Raw genomic sequence first — 26,429 nt, forward strand, 5'->3', positions numbered from 1 at the left:
GGCACTGCAGGGGAACGCAAGGAAGCTGCTGGGCTCCCAGCAGCGACTGTTCATTCAAGCTGTCCCATCAGCAAAGTTCCAGCCAGACCTTTCCTTACTGCCCCAATTTTGACTACTGTAGAAATTTACAGGACATAATAAACTTGTAGCTACTCTTCCTGTTGCAATATAGGCTGGCATTGTCTGAAGCAGGGAGCATTAAGAACATTTGCATTTAGGTACCTGTGTGGAATTCCCTAAAAAAAGAAAACTGTGGGCTTATATTGCTGAACATTTGTTTTTCATGCCTCATGCCAGCTCCTCTCCCCATTTGAATACTTACAAGACTGACAAGAACCAGCTACCACACACACTCAGTCTGAAGAGGGGTGGTCTCAGTTCTCTCCAGGGCCAAGAAGTTTTGAACTCATCCTTGGGCTCCTATGCAGCTTGGCATTGCCAAGGACTAGAGTGGTACAAACCCTCTCCTTCCTTTTGAGGCTAGGAGGCCCCAGTGCACAAGGTTTTGTCCTTTCTCCCACGTTTCCTGGGTGGAGACCTTGTGGACTGTGGAGACCTTGTGGAGAAGTGAAAAGGGATGCTTAGGAAACCCACTGCTGTACATCGTGCAGCTGGCAGGCAGAGCAGGACGTGTGGGACAGTCTCCAGGCTGTACTGCAAGCAGAACCACCGTGGACTGACTCTCCCTGCAGCCAGGCGAGATCTGTCTCTAAGTCTACTCCAGAAAACCAAGACTTTGGTGGAAATAATAGAAAGATGTCAGTGCAAGGATGCTCTTTGGGCTAGTCAGTAATTTACTAACCCCTGCTGGATTCTTCCTCTGTTACAATTTACATGCTGTGCATTTGCACATCACATAATGATGAAATCTGGGGAGTTCTCAAATTCATGTTGGTTACCCTCTATTGCTTCTTGCCAGATAGATACATATAACCTGGTGAGGTGTACACTGATCAATCAATCAATCAATCACTCCATTCCTGTTGAATCAACCCAAGTCATTCTTCGGTAAAACTTTTCAGGCTTTGGGACCTAAAACCAGTTCATCCTCTAAGCAACATGGTTTCTGCCCTGTAAGTTAATGCAATTCTGTTTGTGTCCATCACTGCTAACCTTTAGAATACAGAGGTTTTTTGCTGATTGAGTTGTGGACTGAAATCAATAATGTGTAGAGGGCAGGGTAGTATTTCACCTCAGTATCAATTCTCCCCTGCTTCAATCATACCTCTCTCTCTTGGCGTTGTTTTCCAAAGCTTCAGCGGCCTTCAGATTCCACCAGCATCAAAACGTGGCGTTTCAGCCTTGGGCACCAGCTCATGACGATGCTTGTCCTCTACAGTGTTACTAAGAACAGGAGAACTCTTTGGGCTTGCTCTGTTTTAGTGAGGTTTAAAGTCTGGTTGCAACTGGACTTCTTTCTTTTTGTAAAACACAATGCTATGTTATTTTGCTAAACATGTAAACTGCTTAATTACAACTACTGTGACAAGCCCTGAATTCTAACAAGAAGAATTACTACAGAACACCCTGCAGTGATAATGGGAAACACACTGCTACCAGTGACTTATTTTTTTCCTGCCAACTGTGTGCCAAATGAAGTTCTAAAATGGACCAAAAAAGTCTTGACAGTTACAAAAGGAAAAGAAAGAAATTGTTGTTCCTAAAAACTTAACAGTCCATTACATTAGATTTTTAAGCAAGTTTTAAGATACAGTTGAAATCAAGAAAAAAAAATAATTGTTATACTCTGATTTCTCACCTGTACACTAACCGTGGCAGTTAAGATGTGAGGCAGTATTATTTACTGGTTTACTCACTGTTAATACTTACAGTATTATTCACTGTTTGTTTGTATATAAAATGTTTCATCCTGGTTAAAAAAGAAAATCAATGTAATGTATTTCCATTTGAAATTCACTAATGTATTTTGTTTCTCCCAATTTTGCTGCGTTCTAACTGGGATCAAATTGCCTTACATTACACTAATAAAAACAAAGGGAAAAAAAAAAAAAGACAGAAAGAAAGAGTCTTAACTGGTCCTCAGTTCCTGGCTGCCTGCCTGTGAAGGTTTTGTTTGTCAATACGCTTGCTTCAGTGTTCGTGTGTCTGAACTGCTTTGTTTAGCACACTGGGAGGACAGCAGCAATGCCTTACAGGATGGCAGGCACTCTCAGCCACAGCCCATGGTTGAGACTTACGTTGCTTGTCCCAGAATTGAGTAACTCCAAGTCAGGTATAGAGTTTTCTGTAATGCCCGCCTAGGACTGCTGAGCTATGTCAGCTTAGGACAAGCTCTTAGCCCAAGAGGAACTTTACAAGATGACCCTGTTCCACAAATAGTATTGAGATGACAACTAATTTAAGTCTGTTTCTGGTGTACAGATTCCCACAGGGCATTCACATATGCAATTTTGTGTCAGCTTTTCCAGTGGCACTTTCTGCAGGACATGTTTACATCCAGCTGCTACTAGGAACAAAGTTTCCACCTCTCACTTGGCATTTGTGGATAAGGACAGCACTGGTGGTGTCACAAGTTCCTTGCTTTGCCGTTCCAGGTGTGGTATCTTCTTCTGCTTACCCTCCACCCCCTGCCTATGCCACCAAGAACAATGCATCAATGGGAGGGTGAGGTGTCTTCCAAGCCCAGAAGCTCCTTTACAAGTCTTTCACCAAACTGTGCGCGGCTATACCTTGTCACATGGTAGGCCTCTGACATTTTGTAGAGGATGTAGGCATTGTTTATAGCGATGCTGATGGCAAACCAGAATACTTGTTGCCAGGTCTTGTTTGGTTTGTGAGAAATGAAATACCTAAAAAGCCAAGAGAGAAGGGGAGGGAAAAGCACTGTTCAGCCAAACGCTTGCAGCTGGGATGCAAGAAGTAACCCCAGACAAAGATTCTACAGTCCCAAAGGGGAAGCAGGCCCAGGACTTAATACCTAGTGCAAGTATCATATTAAGAAATTTTGTACAATGTATTTGACAGTCATTTACAGTTAAGCTGCATAATTTTGGAAATTTCTAGTAGTGTCTAAAAGAACAGACTTCCTTGCTCTCAGAAGCAAAACCTCAGCAACGCTCTCACCTCTGTACCAGCTCCACGTAAGAGTACTGATACAGACTCCTCGAGCTTACCCGTGACAAACATCCACATGATGGGAGCTGTGGGTCTGAATCCCTTCAATTTGTAACTAAAAAAAAAGCCTCAGGCACATTACGTTACAGTTTAGGAAGATTGCTGATGCTTCTCCTCTTGTTTATCTCTATTACAAGCAAAGAATGATTTATGCTGCTGTCAACAGTAGGTGGGAAGATGTGGGGGCAGAGCCAGAGCATGCAGTGCTGGTATGTGGAGCACCTCTCCATAAGGCAGAACTAGAAAGGACTGACATCCTTACATTTAGGTTCTGACTAATTCTAGGACTGCCAGAATATTCGCTCTTCAGTCATAAGATTTCCCACTTTCCTACTTTCATTTTTTTAGTAACCATTTAAATCTACTATGTCACCTCTTTTTCATATAGATTTCCTCAGATCAGATCCCAACATCGGTCTCCAGCAACCACCTCTTTCATCTCTTCTACTGAATTCTTGCTGCCTTGCCCAGAACTGGCTTGGAAAATCCCTCTGCTTTTTTTCTCTCCTCAATTTTTAGTTCTTGAAATCTTCTGCACCTCGCCACTATTCCCACAGCCAAGCTTCACCACTGCTATTCTTACTCATTTCTGTCTCTCCCTGCTACATTAAGAGCTAACACTGAGGGCCCCAAGTGGAATTCAGGACCCAAAAGATCTACATTCTGCTCTCCCAGATCATCTAGATCAGCTTTACATCCACAACTGAACGTCCTTTTCTTCTGGTTCCAGGTGACACAAATATCACCGGGACAGATAATCACCTAACCACCGCCTGCTCATAGGGGTGGAGAGCTGAGCTAGCCTGAGAGACTTGTGGCCCTGGTAGACCCTTGCTGAATTCTCTATTTAGCCTTCAATTTGGTGTGGCCAAGAACATCAGCCTGCTGGTGCATCTTCCCAACACCTCTTAAGTCATTTACAAGATGCTAAGAATGTAAGTCTCAATTTTTTTTTTGACTGGTGGATAGGTAGATAGAGCCAAAACAACAGCAGCAATGCAGCTGTTGCCCTTGTGCAGAGCCAGCTTCTGATCTTTAACTGAAACAGGAGTTTGTCAGAGATAATTCCGTGAAAGCAGGATTGGGCCCTCAGCTGCAGCTCAACATGGAGAACTCAAACATTGCAGCAACAGAGAAGGAGTGACAGAAATACACACACACACGCACGCACATATTCTTACTTACTTGCTGTATTTGTCGTCATATTTGCAGATATAGCTAAGGTGAGCAGCAAAGGCTTCAACCGCCAAAGGGCATGGAATTTCTCCGCTTTTTCTCTTAATTATAACTCCTGCATCAATTAGAAACATTAACAGTTTTAAATCCACATCATAGGTCTAGCAATTAAAAGATACGGTTTCTAAATACAGTTTATTATAAAATAAACCTTATTGACAGTTTCTGCCCTAAAACTAGGAAGTTATCTGTAACAGAGATACTAATTTGATTTTTTTTTTTTCCATTGGTAGTACATTGAGCGAGTGGAAGGGGAAGAAGAGGCATCATTTTTCAGTTGGAAATGAAAAGGTGTTAGACACAAACACTTTTACCATATGTTCAGAAAAAAACCCACACATTGCCGTAGTCCCACCGTAGCCCCCTACAGACAGTATTGGTCTCTCCTCTGTTGGTTCACAATGAGTTGTGGTCACCTCTAGAGCTGTGACTTGCTATTTTATGCTTTGGGTTCTGAAGGTCTCAATGAGTCCTTTGAAATTAAATCCTTTTGGACCCATGGGGGTCAAGAGCAACAGTACCTCCACTCCACTGGGTACTAATTGACAAAGAAAAGAAAATACAGTAAGAAGGAGCCAACTGGCTAAATGCAGTCAAGACAGAGGTGATGCTGGTGGGTGAGTTGAAGGAGCCACAACCACAGTATCTTTGAAACGAGAAGCAGCCTGATTCGCTGCTGTGGGGAGCCAGAGCTCAGATGTACGCTTAGGTTGCTCAGTGGAGCTAAGCATACATTTCTCTGCCTGCGAGTGATGCTTCCCGCCCTGCCTGGTCAGCTGGCTAGATAATTCAGCTCATCACGGGGGATGATCATCCTGCCTACTGCAGAAATCTGTGGTAAGGCAACAAGTCCCCTGCAGCTACCTACTAACCACTCTCTGCATAGACAAAGATGTGGTGCCTAGAGCAAGTTACTCCAAGAACGGGCCCCATTCCCTCACATGGTGTATCTTTGACCTGGCCTCCTCCCAACACTACAGCAGTATTTATGAGTCCAACGATCTCGCAAGAAACTCCCCTAGCTCTTCTCTGATTTATTGCTCCTCTCCTCTGTGTTTTCCCTATCTGGGGGAACCTCCTTGTAGGAGGGAAGGATGAGTAAAACAAACTTATAGTACAGAGTCTTGTTCCCTAACTTTTGACTTTATGTCCCCGCAGGGTTTGATGGTCAGCTCTCCAGGGTATGGACCACCCCTTGCTCCATGTCTATGGCACACTGTCTAGTGAGGATCCCTACTCCCTCCCGGCACAACACTATTTTTCTCCAGGTCTAGAGAAGCACAGGCTTGGTTGCATCCTTTCTCAGCGTTGTTTCAGTACAGGTACAATTCTGGGCTTTCTCATTTCTCAAGCCTTCAAACTCTCATTGCCTTCCTTCTGCAAACTCTTTATAATCATCCCTAAAATGCTCCTCACGTTTTGATTACAGACTTCACCATTTCACTCCTTCAGCTGGAAGTCTCATTCCATCCATTATCTCTTGTCAAGCCCCCTGTGCTGTCCTAGCTGGCAGTCTCTATTTTCAAGCAAGACTTATGACACATACTAAATGTCATGTTACAGCTGAGCCATGCAGCAATTCATTTGGGGTATTTAAAGTCTGATTTTTCAAGAGTCCAAAATGATATCACCTCTAAATTGTTCAATACACTCTCCTTTCACCTCTGCCTCCCCAAGCTGGGTGTAAATGTAGCTCAAGGGGAGGGGAAAAAAACAATCAAATAAATAAATCCTTCATTACATTCACATACTTATTATAGTGCTTTTTGATCCTTTTAATGAGTCCTACAAAAATCTGGCCAGCATGAGGTAAAAAGGGCTGATATACCACCAGCCTGCTGCATCAGTGCTGCAAAATCACTTGTCATCCCACCTGGGCAGGTCGGGAAAGGGTAAGTATGTTCCTGGTGCCAGCATTTTACAAAAAAATCCCCTTCTTTCTCCTCTTGCTCTCCTCTCTTCTCTTTCTTCCCCCTCTCTTCCTTTGGAGGACTTATATTTCCTTTGCAACTTGCTTTGTATTCACAATCCTTACAAAAATGCATCGCAGTGGCAGCTATGTGGGTCCCATATACTCCCTCTCATTTTCTATTATATTGCACGTAACGTTCCTCTGTTTTGAGAATATAAATAGCTTTATAGGCACATATTATTTTTGTAGCCTTTCCTAGCCTTGTTTCTTAGCCACAGGCCACCTCTCCAGGGAAGACAGCTGCTGGAGCTGGGTCGTTCCTAGCTGCAGGTCTCCGTGGCAAGCGGTCCCAAGCCAGCTGACTCACCAGCACATCCGATGAGCTATTTCCCCTCCTGGTCCTCCCCCAGCATCGCTGTGTTCCTGTCCCTGGCAGCGCTCCAGGGAACACACCGCCTGCACTGCAGCCGCGGCCTGCCTTTGCCCGTGTGCTGGAAGGGGTGCCGGCTGCCGGCCTCCATGCTGCCACTGTGGACAGGCATCAGCTTTTGGGTTTGTTTTTTTTTAAACTTTTTTGTTTGTTTGTTTGTTTTGTTTTTAAGTTTTTAAGCTGTATGTTCATCAAGCAAAGCTTGGGAAATACCACCCCAAATGAAAAAAGCAGAATGACAAAGGTGTACATATGTTTGTTTCCTCAAAACACTTATTCTAAGCCAATCTGTGATTTTAGGAGCTAGAATCATGTTTTTTAAAAATGGAAGCTCAGTAATACTAGCATTTGCATCCACCTTGGCAAACACTGAGATTGCATAACATCATATAACAGAAGGTATACTGCATGTTCCAAGTGCTATATGGCTCTTTATCAGGACTTAGATTTGTTATAGTTCTGTATCAGAATTGCAGACAGTCAGCGTTGTACAAGGTCTAATGTTCAAGGTCTTCCCATCAGAGTCCTCCGGCCCCATCCCCACTCTCACCATACTTGGACACAACCCCCTGAACGTAGTCTCACAAAGGATACATGGAAATTTAAAGTTAAAACCCTAAGCTTCCCCATCCTGAAACATACTTTTTAACATTATGCTTCTTTCCCCAGACTTTCCAGTGCTGGGCCAATCTTACAAGTTGATTTTTTCAGGAAACTAGATTGTCACCAGACACTCCCCAATCCAGCTTCTCCTGGCCTAAGAACCACACAGGGACTTATACAACTGCTTCATACAATTACTATGCCTCCACAACATCTCCCATCTTCTCACAAGTCACTTGTGAGATGCCAGCACGCCATTTGCAGCTCTTTAGTCCTTGCGTATGTGGCCCAAGCTTTGTTTTCTACCCTTAGCTATTGTCCGTTTAGCTTTTAAGTAGAGCTGGTTGGTGAAGAGCAGCTGTGAAAGCTCTTCTCAGAAAGAAGCTACTTCTTAAGAAGATCTTGGGTTCAACAAGTTTTTGCTAAAGATGTCATTCTGGTCATCCTGCTGTGCAGCAAGTGAGGTTGCTGCCTGCTCCATCCTGCTTCATATGAAAAATAGAAAAGATTGCAGTTATTTCTAGAACATAGTAATGGAGATGCTGGGAAAGTGGGCACCAGATCTGGAGTGGAAAAACAAAAATGCCGCCTTGTCCCACAGATGGGGAGGTTTGGGCCAGCACATATATCACCTGCTTTAGAATAAGGCTAACTTTTTACTCTCTGGGGATCCCAATCTCTTTTGGCTTCTCAGTTCTTCTGTAATACAGGCACAAGGAAAAAATAAACTCAAGTTAAAGTTTAAGGAAAATTAAAAACCCCACTGAATTTTGTTCTAGGCAGAAACTTCACACTTGATAGCAGAGTAAGCAGGACATTTTTGCAAGACTAAATGAATAAGACTCATCCTTTGGCATCCGAGATGATGTATTATGACATGTTGGTTCAAAACATCTATAATAAATAACCTGCTGCATCTAAGAATAGTATTCATAGATCACCTCTGACAAGTGTACTGCCCTCCTGGTGTCTGGCTTGGGTGGGATTTGCACTCCGAGTACAGGCAAGATTTACCTTCTCGACTTTCCTTTAAATTGCAATAAATAGCTCATTAGTAGCAACAGCCACCTCTTTTCTCATCCTAAGTTTTGTTTTGACCATCTATTGCCTTCTGTTTTTAATGTTTTCTCTTCATGGCCTCCTCCACCCCCGTCAACATTTACGCCCAACCAAGTGCAAACACACACCATGCATTGTCAGGTGATTCCACTGGCACCAGTCTCTGTCCAACTACCTCGCATGGGTTTTATTCCCCTTTGTCCCTACCTCCTCTTCCGTCTAATGCACATGCTCAGCAGGTCTGTGCTACAGGTTTGCCTCAAGGAGCATAAATTCCTCCTCTTCCTCCTCTATATTTACACGCCTTAGAGGAGACTTTGGCGGTCCAGCTTCAAGTTGGTTTAAACTAGCTTTGCTGCACTGACTTCAGAGATGCCAAATTAGAGGCAGGCAATCTGGTCTCCTGCCTTCCTACTGAGTCTCCATCTGTTCCCAGCTCTCCACTAGAGACTCTCTTCCCCCCAGCACCACTCCTTAAAAAGCCAGTCTCTGTTTTCTGCTCTGATTCACCGTGAACTATGTCAACTGTCCCAGCCAGCATTTGGTGAGCAATGTGTTGGGCAGGTCTTGCCCATCACACGCACAGGTCCCAATCAGTGGACGTTAAACTACCTCACACACGCAACCTACAATACCATCTATGCCAAAACAGACCCAAGGTCAGTCACAAGCACAAGAGCTCACACCGCCGTGTGCTGCTTGTAAAGGATGCTGCCAGTGCAGAGTCTGCTTTTGCTCCCTCTTTAACAGGGCAGTTAACACTGACGTTTACAAACAGAGTATTTTTCTAGTAATATTTATGAATTATAACCAAATGCTCCGTGCTAGCCTATAAAAACCAGGTGACATGTAGTGGTAACTCTTGTCCAGTTAGTGCAGCTGAATAATCTAAATCCAGCAAAGCACACAAGGGAAACAGCACAAATCCTGATGGTGAATGCCCCTCATGGGGAGCAACGCTGCTCCAGGGACTGGCTTCAGCAGGGTCCCCAAATTGTCATATTTCATTCATGTACATATTTTCAGCATTTGTGCTCAGACACCAGTCCATTTGAGTCACCAAGTCCTCGCTCTGCTGAGGTGCCCAGCAGAATTCCTCAGGATCAGCCACACTTTGCTAAGGCAATGAGCCTTCTGGCAAGGCACTGAACAACACACTAGTCAACTTCTCAGCTTACCATACAGTAATTCAAGGCCTTAACTTTGCTTCTGTAGCCTATACACACATGTGAGAGTCACACGGGATCCAGAACATGAGTGTACAAGATGCCTTTGAATTGGTGGCTTTATATTTAAAGGTTTAGGTTATTCTTATTTGTCTCAGGCAGTTATACATAAATCTGAATAATAAAAATGAAAAGAAACTGAAACAATATTTTCACTGAAAGGCTAATTTCAAAGAGTTAGCTAATCATATTGCATCTTACAGAAGTTTCCAAACCTTCTTAAAACCATTTGTATACTTTCGAAAAGGAAAAGATTTCAGTATCAAGAAGCTCTTTGCAATCATTTGAACTACCCAAGTTATCTGTTTTGGTTTCTTTTTACCAACTGCTAAAATCAATTTAACATACAACAAGAAGCCTTAATCATATTTACTTCTGGCAAAAAGATGTTTGTTTGTGACTAAGGTTTTATTGGATAAGATAAATTAATCGTAGGATCTGCTCACAGTTCTCAGTACATCATGACATTTATTAATTTTTCTGTAGCAGCAAGCCTACAAGATGCTTTGCAAATGGGGCTAGTATAGTGTTACACAACAACCATCTTCCCTTCTCTGACCATCAGCAAAGATATAATCTTTATGCCTAAAAGGATACTGCCTCCACAAGCTCAGGCAAAGGAGGCTGCATTAGCAGTAGGCTTTTAACCTTTGTGTGGGAAAAAAGAATAGCTGTAGGAAGACACAAAAAGGAAGTAATCGCTACTGCTACTGTTTATCTAGGATATTATGATCAAGCTCTTTGTTCAGGCTTATTATCAAACTCAGTGACTCATTTTGCCTTGTCACATAAAGCAAGTGCACTTTTGAGATGAGCAGTAGGAATGTTGCTTACCTTGTTGAACCGGTGAATAGGCGTTGGTCAGAAAACGAAAGTGCCCTTTATTGTACCAGCAGATCAAGGACATGTTTCCCTTCATTCTTATTCTGTACTGTCCTCTGGACTGGGGAGTTTCAGGGTTGTTCAGCATGGATGCAGGTAGGCCTGTGCAGTCACTCTTCCTGGTGCTCAGCAACCCACAGCAGTAAATCTCTGCATGTGAACAAAAACATTCCCTATCAGCAAGCCATTGCACGGACCCAGAAAGCAAGAGCAGTGGAGGAAGTCTGAATGACCTGACTAGAGAAAGAGCTTGTCCTACAACTTTCTAGTCCAACAGATATGTTAGCCAACTGGCCTTCTCCTGTAATACCAAAGATTTGTGTCCTACATCATGAATGTCTCTGGAAACTGAAAGTGCAGAAAGCCTGCTCTCTTGATGAAACGTATTGACACCTCCTGCACAGTCATGATGCAATGACAAGGAGAATAATTCAGGGTATCTTCCCAACAGTGACATCTATAATCTGTGTAATAGTCTTCACAACATGTTTAAAATTGGACGGAAAAAAACCCCAATGGTGATATGCATTATGGAACAAACCAGGATTTATGATCCAAGAGAGTCTTTGTTGTTTAACTAAGAGAATAAATTGTGGAGGGAGCAGGGAGGTAGGGAAAGCTATAGCATCTTAGATGTTAACTGAAATAAATTCTCCTACATGACTCCCATGATGCTTTTAATCACAACATACATAGCTGACAAACTCTGGTTTAATCTACTGCTTCATTGTGCTGCCCAGTTCTTGATTTTCAGCTTACTACTCCTTGCACCTGCATCATCTGGTTTGCTAAGGAAATGCTGCTTAAGCAATTAAGAACCACTGAAACCACTGGCTGATTTAAAAAATGCATGTGCCAGAAGGATGGAGAAGATGGAAATACAGGTTCAATGGAAACGGATTTTAGGGGAAGGAGATAAACCAAACAGTGCCCTACTTGAGTGAGCACTGATCTTGTCCTGCACAGACATCAGAGGCTCCACAGGTGACACATTCTGCTGCTCACAGCTTCTTGGCCTTTTCATACATGAAAGAGGCAATGAATAAAATCTAACACCACAAAACACGTCTCAATGCAGCCAGGTGGGCACAAACAAGATTTGGAAACAACATTAATAACGACAATGCTTGAATTTGTCATTAGGCTGTGAAATAAAAATGGCCCGTTTCTGTTAGTCCAAGAGAAGCAGATCTTCTTGATCAAATTAATTGAACTCAAGGAAATCTTGGATGGAAATTTCCTCGGTCTCCCTAGGTTTTGTGTTAACCCACATGAGTGGAAAAAACGATGGGCATGGAAGCAGGTGACATCTGTGCACATCTTTCATATGGCAGCAGAGGCTTGTGGTACTTTAAAGCTCATTGTCAGCTAAGTCTGCTTGATCAATTTTTTCATCGTGCTGAATTTTGCATGTTGGATAACTGGACAGCCTTACAGGAGAAATGCTAAATCAGACTCCAGTGTCTGGCTTCCCCTGAGCATGTTACCTCTGGTCCTGGGTTTCCATTTATGTGGCTCTGCTGCCTCTGTCTTTCTGGAATGACCTAAGCTCTTGAGTGCAGGTGCAGCCTTTGTCCTTGGTTCATAATAGTGCCTGGCATGCTGAGCATCCCCTCAACAGCTCACAGACACTACAGGAATACTAATAGAATAATTGCTAATACTCATGAATTGGTCCAGTTGCTGTGGGCAGGTCTACAAGGAGCTAAGGCTCTTCCATCAGAAATTTAAGACATTCATGTTAGAAAAAGGTCAACCAACACAGCAATAGGGCAACTTCATTCTGAAGGAGGAAATCTGCACTCCATCGGTTATTTCTAATGAATGAATCAGTCCCTGGAAATCCATAAGTTCCTTCCACAAAAGACAATGAGAAAAGCCTGATGGCAACAGGCTTACAATCAATACAAGAGGAACTGCACGTCCAGTGAAAGGCTTTTTTTTTTTTTTTTTTTAAATGTCTTCTCTTGCTAAGAGGTACACAAACAGTGTAGGTCACGTACCTGCAAACTTTGGCATTAACATAGTAAACTTTTAGAAAGCTTTCTTCTAGCCAATATTAAGATCTTCCTGCTCTGATAACAAGCAAGCCTGAGAGGAATTTCCTTAGCTGCCTAAAGTTTATGACTCACTGAAGGGTGATACTTACTCTCTCCAGGAGACTGCAATGGTATAAAACCAAGCTAATAACTATGTTATTGTGCTAGAGCTTCAAAATAGCAACAGCCATCTCTGAGATCCCATAATAATTAATTGTAGCCTTTCCTTTAGCTCAGGCAATAAACCTGCAGAAAGCTTCCAGCAGATGTTTCACTCCTCATACAGAATAATGGGAACCATTTCCTCTCTCAGGAACACACTGTGTAACCTTCTTGCTGTATAGCCTAGAAAAGTGCAGCACTTCTGCAGATTTATTAGCGTCTCTCATCACGGATGACACCCTTAATCTGCAGAGATTTTTAAAACCACCCAGTTACTATAGCAATAGAAGCAACAAAAATTATGCCCATCTGGCTCAATGAAGTTTTTGTGTGTAATTAAATCAGAATCACAACAGGTGTTTGCCACATACACAGGAGGCAGTGGAGACAGGCTGTCCTCCTCTGGTCATCTTAAACTGTAACTGCAATATAAATGAATACACCTAAGCTAGCTTAGCAAAGATGAGGAAATGTGGTGTAGTCACCCAAGATTCACTCCCAGGGTCTCCAGACCCTGGAGAGCTTGTGCTGAAGCCTGTTTCACCACATCTTCATTAGTACCATGTGCAAAGGCAGCCAGGCTCGAGCTAGTTCAGGCAAAAATACACATTCTGCAATCATTTATCCTGCATGCAACGCTGGGTCAAGTCAGAGCTAGGGCAACTGGGGGGCCTGTTGTGGGAAGGAGATGAGAGCTTGCTTTAGTCCATGTGCTGGAGTTGCAGGATCCTGCAAAGCTTGTGGGAGTGCCATGGTCATCCAGGCTGGCAACTCCTGCAGCTTTGCCAACCCCAGCCACTCTGTGGGGCACAGCCAGCTGCTCCTGCTGGTTCAGAAAGTGCAAAAGAGACTTTCGGGGATCATATGTTTAAGGCAAGCATGGGACACAGGGCTTTAGGAGGCGCTCTCCTCTGTAACGGACAGCACTAATGCTTAGAGGGCATAAAAGGGATGTGCACTATGAATGAATGTTGCAGCAAATAACAATGACAGCTGTCTGCTTGCAGAACAGAGAATCTGGGGCATTTCAGTGCAGGTTTCCAGTTCTATTCAGAGGCCAGAGAAAGAAATGCTTTTTATGTCCCCTGAAAAATAAAAAAGAGGTCTAGTCAGGTTTTTGATTTTGAAAAAGATCAAAGTGCCCTGTCTTATTTTCTGAAGTTTTCTCAGCTCTTGGTATCTTCATAGATCTTAGAATTACGTTCACTGACATCCCTTTATATTACTAGGCACATATTCTCTACTGTGGTACAGTGAAGGCGCTACACAGCAGGCTTTCAATAAAGAACACTGGGTTTTGCCGTAATGCATGTGTGGGTTAGGGTTAGGAAAAGCGAATGATAGTTAGGGTTCCACAAAAGTCTTCATAGGATCACAGGATCCTATGGATTAAAGGATAATTCAGGTTGGAAGGCAACTCGGGAGGTCTCTAGTCCCATCCCCTGCTCAGAGTAGGGTCAGCTCTGAGGTCAGACAGCATTGCTCAGGGCTTTATCTTGTCTAGGCTTGAAAACCTCCAAAGACAGAGACTGCACAAGCTGTCTGGGCATCCTGCTCCACTGCCCTCAGGAAAAACTCTACATCTAGTCTGAACTTCTTTTGTTTCAGCTTATGTCTGTTGTTTTTCATCCTTCCATGATGCACCACTGTGAAGAGCCAGCTCCATTCTCTCGATAACCTCCTTAGGGTAGCGTAAGGCTGCTGTGGGTCCCCCCGAAGCCTTCTCTTCTCAGGCTGAACAAGCACAATTCCCTCCCCATAGCAGAGCATGTGGTCCAGCCCCTGGTCAGGTTGGTAGCCCTCTGCTGAACTTACTCCAGTTTATCAATGCCTTTCCTGTATTGGGAGGAGTGTTGTCCAAAACTGTGCTGAGTAGGAGGCAATAATCACCTCCCTCGATCTACAGGCTACACTCCTGTTAACACAGCCCAGGATAGTGTTGACAATCTTTGCTGCCAGGGCATGCTGCTGACTCATGGTCAACTCGCTGGCTACCAAGACCCCAGGTCCTTTTCATGAAGAATTTTGAGAGGAACTAATACATTTTTAGTGGGTGCCTCTTTCTAGATTTTTCAGAATTCCCTTTAGCTCCCTTAAATGTCAGTTTAGGTTCCCAAAAAGTTTATAGTCTCTAAGCATTAGCTTACTGAAATCTCCCCCTATTTCTCTGTTGATAGTCATAAAAAAAACCCCAAACAATGTAAAGCAGTTAAGATCAATATCAATTTCTTTTTTTTTTTTTTCAGTTCTCAATGGGATCTTTCTACCGCTGATCCTGCTCTAGCCCAGGAACTAAATTTTCTTGAACAAGAAAAGTAAATGTCAGTTTAAGAATGGGCCTTGAACTGTCATGAGCACCTGAGCATAGATGCTTTTCAACAGGCTCTCATGACACTTCTTGGTCATGGTGTGGCCCTGTTGAGATTTAGTTGGCTAAGCCACATAACAAAAAAAGCATTAAAGTCATTGCTGAGGGTGACTGTGTGGTACATTAGGAGAGAGGTCTCTGCTGAGTCCAGGCTTCTCTGCCTGCCTCTCCCCAAACATACTGCCAATGCAGTAGGATCCCAGCAGGTGCTGGCAATACATTAGGTGCTCTGCAGTAGAGTCAGTAAACACCATCTCCTCCAGGGCTCTTACCGAATTCACCACTGCTTGATATCTCTAGCATCTCACCTCTCTCAGTGTCTCACAGTTCTTCCAGTTCAACATCCCCCTGCAAAACCTCTGAACTAGCCCCTAGTAACTCATGGCAAATGCAAACAATCCCATGGCCTTATTAAACAGAAACACTTTCACGTTCTCCCCATGTTCTTCTTTATATAGGAGTGCCACACTATTTTGTAAAGCCACTTAGTGTCCACCCCCCACCCACCCCATAGCTTCACCCCTAGGAAGGTGATAGCATGTACCAGATCTGAAATTTAATTTTGGAAGCAGCTGTCAAATATCATAAAAAGTCTCATGAAGCCATATAACAAATCATGAACCAAACTGAAATCTCAGTATAGCATTAGCATATTTGATCAGATAGTAAGTCAAAATACGTACTCTAAAAAGACATTACTGAATTTGCTATCTGCTAGAAACTGTTAATTTGAATGATCTGTTCAGTGTAAAGACCATGAATAGCTCACCCCTGTGAACAATCTGAATTATCTGTAAGTAATAAACACTCAGCTGGTTTAGTAGCCATGCATCTTTTTCACCAGGGTTATGGACCAACTGGGTCATGCCATATTGTCTTTATCCTTCCCTAGCTGAGCATAAAGGGTGCGACTCAGCAGTCAAGTTTTTGTCTGTCAGTCTTTACATTTAAACCTGACACACCTCAGGTACTAGGAGTATGTGGGTTATCCTCTACATTTTTTTGAACCCACATTTTCCATCATTGCTTTGGTAGTCTTAAAAATGTAATGCTTATAATCAGCTGTGAAAAGAGTCATTTACTGAAGAACAGTCTCTGCTCAGAGGAAAAACTCCAGTGTACTATAAATATGCTTGACTTCTTTCCCATTTGGCTGTTTGCAGCATTTGGGAAACCGTGACTCTTTTGTGAGAATATGGCGGTATTCCACTGTACTCTGTGAGCTTCCAGCTTACCTAAAATAATGTAGGAGCTAAGTCCGGTACAGAGCTCAACAGAGACAGCCCTCAGTGCCGGCGCAGTCTGAAGTGCTCAGCTACAGCGCTGGTGCAGCTCACCGGCGTTCTCATTTTAAATGAGAATCAAGATACTGTCTCAATACCCAGTCTTTCTTCCTGCTTTGGGCCACGTTTCATTAATATAATGCTCTAAGTGGGTTTAATTTTCTGCAATGGCAAAAAAACATGCCAAAACCAAAACTTGGTCATCAGTGGGGTGTTGAAAAGGGAAACGGCCCCGTAGCCCCCTCATACGTGATGCATAATGGCAGCCTCCAGTCTTACTGCTACGAAGGATCTATTCTACGTACCACACCAACTCTGAAAGGCCATGCTGACTGAAGAACGAGCTGAGAATTACATTGAGATGACTTATAACTGACTGTCAAGACTGCAGGAGCCTGTAACTTAAGGGGAGTCACAAGTCCTCAGCATTTCTGAAAGCAAAGTAACACGTGGCTTTTCCACACTAAGGTGAGGGGGCATTTGACAGAGAGGATGCCCTGGGATTACTCTCTGCACTAGCAAGAAAATGGCTGGGGGAGCCATATTGACAGACATTCTGCTGGCAAGCGTGCTTTTGCTAATGTAGAGTTTATTACGCTTTCAAAACTAAAAACTGTCCTACCAAGGCATGTTGATACCAGCAAAAAAACCAAACTTTGCTAGGGCTTTTGCAATGGCATAAAATGTCATCTAGAGAAGTCACATCTTTAACAGATATTAAACCAGCAAGGACTTCTAAGGCACATCTTTAAGGATTCATCCCATCCCTAGTCTTTGACAACAGAAACAGAAAAATCACAGGCAGCTAGGAAATCCCTTGAAAAGTCTCCCAGGCCATATAGGAGATTAGATCTCACATTTCTAAGGCAAAGAACAAAAGCAAGGGCTTTAAATAACCTTATTTAAAATGTTTTTACATCCTCATTTTGAACTTTAAGAAGATGTAAAGAGGAAGATTTAAAAAGCAACTTAGAAAGTCCTCTGTATAGTACCTTTTCATGAATGAGAACTGTTCTTAGAGATGACGGACTTATCTAACAAGGAATTGAAATATCAGTGAAGCCTGAAATTCAGTGGCAGGAGGCCCCTAGGTCTGTCATCATTAAAACCCTGTGAGTCACCCGATACACACCTTGCTTCTCAAATTCTTCAAAGAGATTCAGGCTGGTAATGCTTGGGCCAGTGAAGATGATGTAGTTCTTCCCAGAGGCGTTCTGACAAAGGCTTTTGGCCACCATACTGTGAAGCTGCGGTTTGTTCTTCAAAGCATCCAGCCCGTCAGCACCGCTCCCTTCTTTGAGATGGACATAAATCTTAAATGAGAAATGGTAAGAGAAGTCAGAAAGTTATAAGGAATCCAGAGGGAGCAGATGCAATTGCTAACATACCTGCGCAGCTCAACTGGAGACAAGCTGAGAATCAAGGCAGCAGATACTTTTTATAAACTGCTAATTAATCTAAAGTCCCTTTCAAGGGGCTGTTGCTTTAAAGCCACCTCAGGTTAGCTGGCACAGCTACCGATAAATACAGTGTCCTTCGCCTCAGCTTAAGGGCTTCCTGAGGTTCTTGTCACTGTTGTGCAGTTTGAAGATTGTTTGCTTGGCAGGAAAAGACTCCAGTCATAACTGCGATTATGTGTTGTACTGAATCTGCATAGGCTTCAATGCTGCCAGCAAAAGGAGAGCATAGGAACTTCAGTTTCAAGAATGGCCCCTACAAGATGACCAGAAGGAAATGGCCCATTAGCTTCACTGCAGTAATGTTCAGATTTCCTTCTGTTGGCAGCAACCATTAGGCTGCAACACAAGTGCATGTACACCCCCATAAATGAGACGAGCCAGCAATACACATACCCAACCAGCCAGAACATCCTCATCAAACTCTCCAGGCACAGCGCTAATTCTTAGATCCTTTACTTAGATCATGATTTGGAGACAACCCACCAAAACAAATTGAACCAGGAAGCAGGGTACAGCACAATATGCTGCTGTTAATAGAGAAATGCCTGGCTCATTTGTAGCAGGCTGCAGTAGCTTTAGCGTGTATACTGCTACAGTGCAGTCCACATCACTATGCATGTCAAGAGAGCTGTCACCATCATCTGTAGGTGGACGTACATGCTTGTGTTAGAGTGCAGGAACATTTACCCTTTAGTAATGTGACTATAATTAACCAAACACAGTCCCACCAACTGAAAGAGCACTGCAGTAAAGCTATTGCTTCATTCCTACAAATGATCCCTCTAGAAGAGGAGTCTTCTGCATTGTCATGCAGAGGGAGAAAACATATAACCCTTCCTTTGTACGCAAGCCTTTGATTTTATTTCACTGACAGTATTTTACAAGCATAACTTTCACCAAAGTTGAACACCTATTAAAATCAACTGGGCATCCAATCTTTATCTTGTTCTAAAAGTCAGCAGAAATAACCTGCTGGAATGAGAAAAAGCAGACACTGTGCTCAGTCACTCAAACAGTACTGTAACACCATGGAACTTGTAAAGATTTAAAAACACACACAAATGCAAATTTTCTGAAAAATTTGCTCAGGCCTGCCTTCGTGACTTTGGCTCTGAAATACTCAAACCTTTTAGGAATTCCAGAAAATTTTACCCATCAGAGAACAAGCTGAAACTTGCTCAGTATTCAGGGGCAGGGAAAAGGAATTTTCCTTTGTTTGTTGATGTATCCACAATGAGCTTTTGTTAAACTTGCTTGAGACTTCAACCATCCAGAACATGCACCATTGCTTTCCTGTATATGCATCTGTTTCTATTACCAACACACTCCTTCATAAAGGAGAGTTCATTACAACGCTCAGAGAACAAAAATGCTCACATGTTTAGTTTAGATGGTGTATCTCCCAGCACTGGTATTCTAGACATATTAATGTAATATTCCCTAGCAATTCACACATCGTGGAACAGACCCCAGAGGAGTGTGTTATGAATGAAATCTCTGAGAAATGAGACATAATTTGTATTTTGAAGTAATTGACGTGCTAAAGAACAAAGTTGGTGCAAGGATGAATGCACACTAATTCCAAAAAGAAGTATAGCATATATTAAAAGGAAGTCTTAAATAGACATTATTTATCTTAAAAAAAAAAAAAAAAATAATCCCTTTTTTGATAGAAACAGTTTCCAGATGAGGACAAAGGCAGGAATGTTTGCAGACTCTCTGATCATGCTCCACTCACTTTTGAAAGCTGTCAAATTTGTGCTTTCCCCAATGCTAAGGCTGAGGACTAGCTAATTATGATAAGTCATTTAGGTTATTAAGCAGGGCTCCAGAGAGCAGCTTAACAGTGGAATGCATATAAAGGACAGATTGTTCCAAATTTACAGCAAAAGTATTTCATGATTATTGGCATCAAAATTAAGATTAGGTTACTAGTATGTCAGCACAGAGACCACACAGCAAGCCCTTAAAATCTACAGACAAGGCAGAGAAGACAAAAGATGCAGATAGATTAGTTTTGATCTTGGATTAGCAGTTGAGCTGAAATCAAAGCAGGAATCTCTAAGTCTAGGAACGTGTCCTACACCTTCCCTCCCCTATTGCAGTAAGTCTTAGCCAACCAAGAGTCTCTCCTGCTCCATGCTCACTTTGTGTTCCCCATAGAGTATCCCCCAAGGGATGAGACAGTCTGCTGGTGAGCCAATTAGTCCCTCATCGTGGGCTGGTTTGGGTCTGCAAGCAGCTACTTTAAAGCACATGCCCACCATGCAACTGTCTACTGAGACCATGATTTTCCTACTGGGATGCTACATACTCCATAGGTTTTGTTAGCAGAGTTCCCTGTGCACCTGGCACCCTCCCTCTGTGCTCCCCTCTATCTCAAGGGTCTTTGTAATGGCCACCTTGTGATTCTCATCCCCCACTTGCCCTGTTCACCTCCCCAGTGCCCTTTACTCAAACATCCATACCCACTGCTGAACCTTCCCTCCTCCTCCAATGTTAAATATATCACCCTTTTTTCTGCTTGGGCATTTCCTTGCCTATCCAAGCACAGCCTTTGTTCTTGGCACAATTTTTCGTGTTTTGGAGAAGCACCATTCAAAGCTTTATCATGCTCAGCTCTATTGGGAAGATGGGTGACGGCAGCATAATGTTGGAAGACATAAAGGCTGCTGTGAAACAGCAGCTGGGTACAGACAACTGGCAAAGGCATAGCTTCAAATGTCCTTGCAAGTGCCTAGGATCCCATATGGCCTTTATTTTCCCTCTCCCCATCCTCTCATCCAGCTTATTTCATTTTACCTCAAATCATTAAGATCCTGCCTACTGAAGGCCACAGCATTCCCCCCCATTCTGTAATGCATTAGAAGTGGTATTTAACAGTTAGCAGTCTGCAGAAAAAGCACAGAATTGCCAGAAATTGGCTGCAAGACCTTCACAGGCACAGTCAGAAGCTGCTCCCAAAAAATGTTTGTTAAACCATTCACCAGAGCTTCTGGTTTGCCCTGTGACAGCGTTACAGCTTTGTGCTCTTTCCATGTGCTCCAACAGCAAAACATCATCAGAAGTACAGGCTCGACAACTGCTGCTGGACAACAGATGGAGATGTTGGCAGAAACACCCCCTGCTTCTGCGGGTGACAGTCAAAGCAATGCTTCTCGAATATCTGCAGAGATCACTTTTACTGTGTATCTTTTTCTAGTGGCTACTGATCCATTCGATCTACAGCACGAAATGGGATAACATCTATAGATGTGCCATCATCTGTCTTAGGAGGCAACTACAGGCTGAAGCTCTCGATCCTGCAGTGCTGGGACAGAAACGGAGCTTTCTCTAGTCATCCCTCAATTATTTGTTTCTTATCAGAACAGCTACACGTTCAATTCTGCCATCTCTCTATCTACTGCAGCCCTACTGCAGCAGATACTTTCAATCCAACATGTTTTAATCCTGTGTGCACAATACCAGCTCTCTCTTCTCACACCATTTAACTCATCCCTCAAACCCTCCTCTCTTCTGCCTTCAGTCTCCATGCAGCATCCTAACAGTCTCTTCCCTTGAAAAGCCTGACAGTAAGAGAAAACCTTCACAGTCTCTGGCTCATCTTTCCTTCCACCTACAACTGCTTCTGCCTCCTCCCATCACAAACGCAAAAGTAGGTATCAATCAATATATCTGAATGCCCGAGTGACAGGGTATGGGTGAAGACTGTGCTGAGCTCTTCCAAAACAAGAAAAACAGTGCAAACTGTTCTGGAAAGACCGTTTGCCTACACAAAGGCAATCAGAAAAGACATCACATTTCTGAGCAAGAGATTTCACACGTTGACAGATGAGAGGCAAGTCAATCACCTGTCATTCAGAAACTCAAACCAAGTATGTTCAGCTACAGAGACAGACTGCTAGAGAGAGTGCTACCAGAGGAAGGAAGATCTCAGAGTAGACATCTGTGCTACAAGCCAAGAGGAATTTCCTTGCTCTGTGCTAGCAATTAACTCTATAGAAAATTCATGTGGAAGGTTCGTAAGGTCTCGCTAGAAATTGGGTAAAAAACGAGCACTTAGGAACAAAAGCTGCATCTTGACTGCACATTTAAGAGTGCCCTAGAAACTAAAATATTGGCGATTCTGCTCATATTCAAAGCTCAGATGGCAAATTGAAAGCACTTGTGAATAGCACATCCCAAATACTCCACATTCATACATAATTGAAGCACCCCAGGGTACAATTCTCAAATGAAATAGATGACGTTTGGAAGAAGAAAAGAGCGGGGTTATTAATGAACAAGAGGAAGATTTTGAAGGCTACATTGTGCAAAATATCTCACAAAAGGCAGACTCTAAACAACCACAAAACAGAAGCCAAGTTTTTAGATGACACAGTTATAAAAGCAAGAGAACAAAGAATGGTACTGTCATACTTTTTGGATTCCAAACAGCTATTGAAAAAATAACTTAATTTTTCTATAGACTTCACAGCCAAATACTCAACTGCTAATTCCTAGATCCTGCCTCACTGTCTTCCCCTCTTATCCTAAACCTCAACTCTAACTGTTGTCATTACCATCGCTGTTGGGAGATCCTCCCCTCTAGTCCCGCCCCAAACCTTCTCCAGCCCATATTCCCTCCTTCTTTAATGCCCTCTTCCCAGCCAGCTCTTAGGTCTAGCTCTTCCTCAGCAGCTGTTGGCACCACTGATGGTGCTCTTACCAAGACTGGATCTTTTCATTTGTTTGAGCCTCTCTTCATTCTCTTCCTACCCCCTAAAGGCTACTTTGAAAATGCATGCAAGGGACACAGCTTTGCCATTCTGTTCCCTGCTAGCTCTTGGGGTTCCCTACAAAGCTCTTTCCTTGGTCCCCCTCTCTTCTCCTTCTGGCTCTTATTTTGAATTATTTCAACCTGCATTAACACACCGATCCAGCTAACATCTTTGTGATGAGGACTGGCAAATCTGTGTTTTGTCTGCACATGTTCTTCAGATTTTCTAACAAGATGTATTGGGTTTGCGTGGCAAGGTTTTGGTAGCGGGGGGGCTACAGGGGTGGCTTCTGTGAGAACCTGCTAGAAGCTTCCCCTATGTCTGACAGAGCCAATGCCAGCCGGCTCCAAGACAGACCCGCCGCTGGACAAGGCCGAGCCTATCAGCAACGGTGGTAGCGCCTCTGGGATAACATATTTAAGAAGGGGGAAAAGTTGCTGTGCAACAGCAGCTGGGAGAGAGGAGTGAGAATATGTGAGAGAAAGAACTCTGCAGACACCAAGGTCAGTGAAGAAGGAGGGGGAGGAGGTGCTCCAGGCGCCAGAGCAGAGATTCCCCTGCAGCCTGTGGGAAGACCATGGTGAGGCAGGCTGTCCCCCTGCAGCCCATGGAGGTCCCCGGTGGAGCAGATATCCACCTGCAGCCTGTGGAGGACCCCACGCCGGAGCAGGTGGATGCCCGAAGGAGGCTGTGACCCCATGGGAAGCCCGCGCTGGAGCAGGCTCCTGGCAGGACCTGTGGACGTGTGGAGAGAGGAGCCCACGCTGGAGCAGGTTTGCTGGCAGGACTTGTGACCCCACGGGGACCCACGCTGGAGCAGCCTGTTCCTGAAGGACTGCACCCCTTCGAAGAGACCCATGCTGGAGCAGTTCATGAAGAACTGCAGCCCGTGGGAAAGACTCACATTGGAGAAGCTCGTGGATGACCGTCTCCCATGGGAGGGACCCCATGCTGGAGCAGAGGAAGAGTGTGAGGAGTTCCCCCCCGAGGAGGAAGGAGCAGCAGAAACAACGTGTGATGAACTGACTGCAACCCCCATTCCTGTCCCCCTGCGCCGCTGGGAGGGAGGAGGTACAGAATTCGGAAGTTGAGCCCGGGAAGAAGGGAGGGGTGGGGGGAAGGTGTTTTTAAGATCTGTTTTTATTTCTCATTATCCTACTCTGATTTGATTGGTAATAAATTAAACTAATTTCCCCAAGTCGAGTCTGTTTTGCCCGTGACAGTAATTGCTGAATGATCTCTCCCTGTCCTTATCTCGACCCACGAGCCTTTCGTTATATTTTTTCTCCCCTGTCCAGCTGAGGAGGGGGAGTGACAGAGTGGGTTTGGTGGGCACCTGGTGTCCAGCCAGGGTCAACCCACCACACAAGATCATCATAAGACTGGCAGAAAGATGCTGGTAGAGTTGACAGTGCAAGCCCAATATGGCTTAAAATAAAGCTCTTTGTTTTCCTTCCCGTGATATCCCTCTTCCATGTGATTTCTTTATCACTGAGGATGCTACGACATCTTACCTGTATAGTGGACCAACAACCTGTGGATCACCAAACACAAATTTCTCTCTGCAGCTTCTCCCAGGCCAGCCACATCGACATCACACATTCATTATCTGTAACACCTCCATGATAAAGCATTTCCTATTCTTTCAAGTACCTAAGAACTGCCTGGCTCTCCTCTCCATTACTGCAATCACCCTTCTTTCCTTTGACCTTGCTTAAACGTGTCTTGACACCCAGACAGTGCTTCACCCCAGAGATTACTTGCTTCAACCCTTTGCTTTGACCATGTCAGCCTTCTGCCAGTTCCCTCTTCTTTGCAGCATCAAATGGAAGTGGGGCTGGAAAATGGAGACAGGCCTTTGATGTTTAGCCCTCCCTACTGAGTTCTTCCTATACCTTTTCAGTATACTGATTCCTGTCCATGTTTGCCCTGTGAAGCCAGGCATCCAACCACTGATGCCAAACAAGGCCGTGTTTTCTTTGCCTGGTTGGAAATCATCACTAACGTCTGCAAGGCTCTTTCCTTTTGCTCTTCAATACCTTTCATAGAATAGAATCAGAGAATAGTTTGGGTTGGAAGGGACCTCTACAGGTCATATAGTCCATCCCCCCCCTGCAATGAGCAGGGACATCTTCAACTAGATCAAGTTGCTCAGAGCCCCGTCCAGCCTGACCTTGAATGTTTCCAGGGATGGGGCATCTACCACTTCTCTGGGCAACCTGTTCCAGTGTTTCACCACCCTCATTGTAAAAAAATTTCCTCCTTATATCTAGTCTAAATCTACCCTCTTTTAGTTTAAAACCATTACCCCTTGTCCTATCGCAACAGGCCCTACTAAAAAGTCTGTCCCCATCTTTCTTATAAGCCCCCTTTAAGTATTGAAAGGTCTCCCCAGAGCCTTCTCTTCTCTAGGCTGAACAACCCCAACTCTCTCAGCCTTTCTTCATAGGAGAGGTGTTCCATTCCTCTGATCATTTTTGTGGCCCTCCTCTGGACCCGCTCCAACAGGTCCATGTCTTTCCTGTGCTGAGGACTCCAGAGCTGGATGCAGTACTCCAGGTGAGGTCTCTCCAGAGTGGAGTAGAGGGGGAGAATAACCTCCCTCGACCCCCTGGCCACGCTTCTTTTGATGCAGCCCAGGATACAGTTGGCTTTCTGGGCTGTGAGCGCACATTGCTGGCTCATGTCAGGCTTTTCGTCCACCAGCACCCCCAAGTCCTTCTCTACAGGGCTGCTCTCAATCCCTTCATCCCCCAGCCTGTATTGACACCTTTCTTAGAAAGGATGCAACCCCCACAACGCAACTGCTAATCTATGCATTAGTGCTGCTACCCTCTTAGCGCTGCTTCGTCAGGCTCCCTCTCTGTAACTGGCAGCCCAGCTCAGGTCCATGACTGAGGCCTCACTCTGGTGCCACACAATTGCACAGCCTTGGCTCAGTTTTTCTGAGAAAATTACTTTTGAGCTATGGGAAGGTGTATAAGTGAGGATATGTAAGTGACAACGTATAAGTGATGCAAGATAAAGGTAAAAACTATCATCAGAAGTGTTGAGGAGATAGATAACTTTTAGGTGCTCAAGGGGGAAAATACTTCCATTAAAAGCTATAAAACCTTAAGAAAAAAACAGAAGATGACAATTCAGTAACATCAAGGACCCAGCTCATTTCCAAGGAGCAACAAGGCTGATGACCGCCTGGCCTGTGCAGGCTCACTGGGAGCAGGGAGTATACTGGTGCCTAGCAGCATGTTGGTCCCAGCTCTCTGCTGTGTGCATTAGCCAGTAAACACTGCTGTACACATCCTGCTTGCAGAGTCTCTGGGCAGCCAAAAGGTACCCGAACTAAAGTGACTTGCTGTGGGAGGCTTATGCCTCCATCTTGCATTTAGATGCTAAACTTGCTAGGGCAGGGATTGTCTTTTTGTTCTGCCCACAGCACCCAGCACAAAAGGATGGGATCCATGAGGGTTGTTCCTATGGCAAGACTATTAAGTGAGGAAGAGCGGAGGCTCTGGTGCTTTTATCCTCCTTCCTCAGGCAGAGCTGCACTGAGTGAGAACAGCTGCAGAAAGGACACAACTACACAGGGAGTTTTATCACCAGAAACTCCAAGCACCACAGACGGGAACTAAAAAATAACCTTCATTCTCACCTGAAAATAGACACTAGGACTGCATGTAAACTCTGCAAGAGAGCTTTGCGTTAGGTCACATTTAGACGTTTGTTTTTCCCGTTCATCTAGAAACATAGTAGGATTGTAAACTCCACTGAAACAAATGGGGCTGGCCCATCGCACATCTGCAAAACTACCTTCCCACTTAATACTGGTGAGCAAGAGGATAATTGACTTTTAATTGAGATCTGAGATTCTCAG

At 44.0% G+C, this 26,429-nt stretch overlaps 1 protein-coding gene across 1 annotated transcript in view; it reads right to left on the minus strand.

Moving 5' to 3' along the window:
- Positions 1-2,491: 2,491 nt before the first annotated feature.
- PGBD5 (piggyBac transposable element derived 5) overlaps positions 2,492-26,429 on the minus strand; it is a 70,323-nt gene continuing 46,385 nt past the window's right edge. The window contains exons 4-7 of the mRNA XM_050894204.1: positions 17,466-17,648; positions 10,436-10,631; positions 4,321-4,426; positions 2,492-2,810 (exon numbers count right to left, since the gene is read on the minus strand). Coding sequence (XP_050750161.1) covers positions 2,615-2,810; positions 4,321-4,426; positions 10,436-10,631; positions 17,466-17,648 — 681 coding nt within the window. The 3' untranslated portion in view covers positions 2,492-2,614. The remainder of the gene's footprint in view (positions 2,811-4,320; positions 4,427-10,435; positions 10,632-17,465; positions 17,649-26,429) is intronic.

This window comes from Gymnogyps californianus, chromosome 3 (assembly GCF_018139145.2).
Source record: "Gymnogyps californianus isolate 813 chromosome 3, ASM1813914v2, whole genome shotgun sequence".
Classification (NCBI taxonomy): domain Eukaryota; kingdom Metazoa; phylum Chordata; class Aves; order Accipitriformes; family Cathartidae; genus Gymnogyps; species Gymnogyps californianus.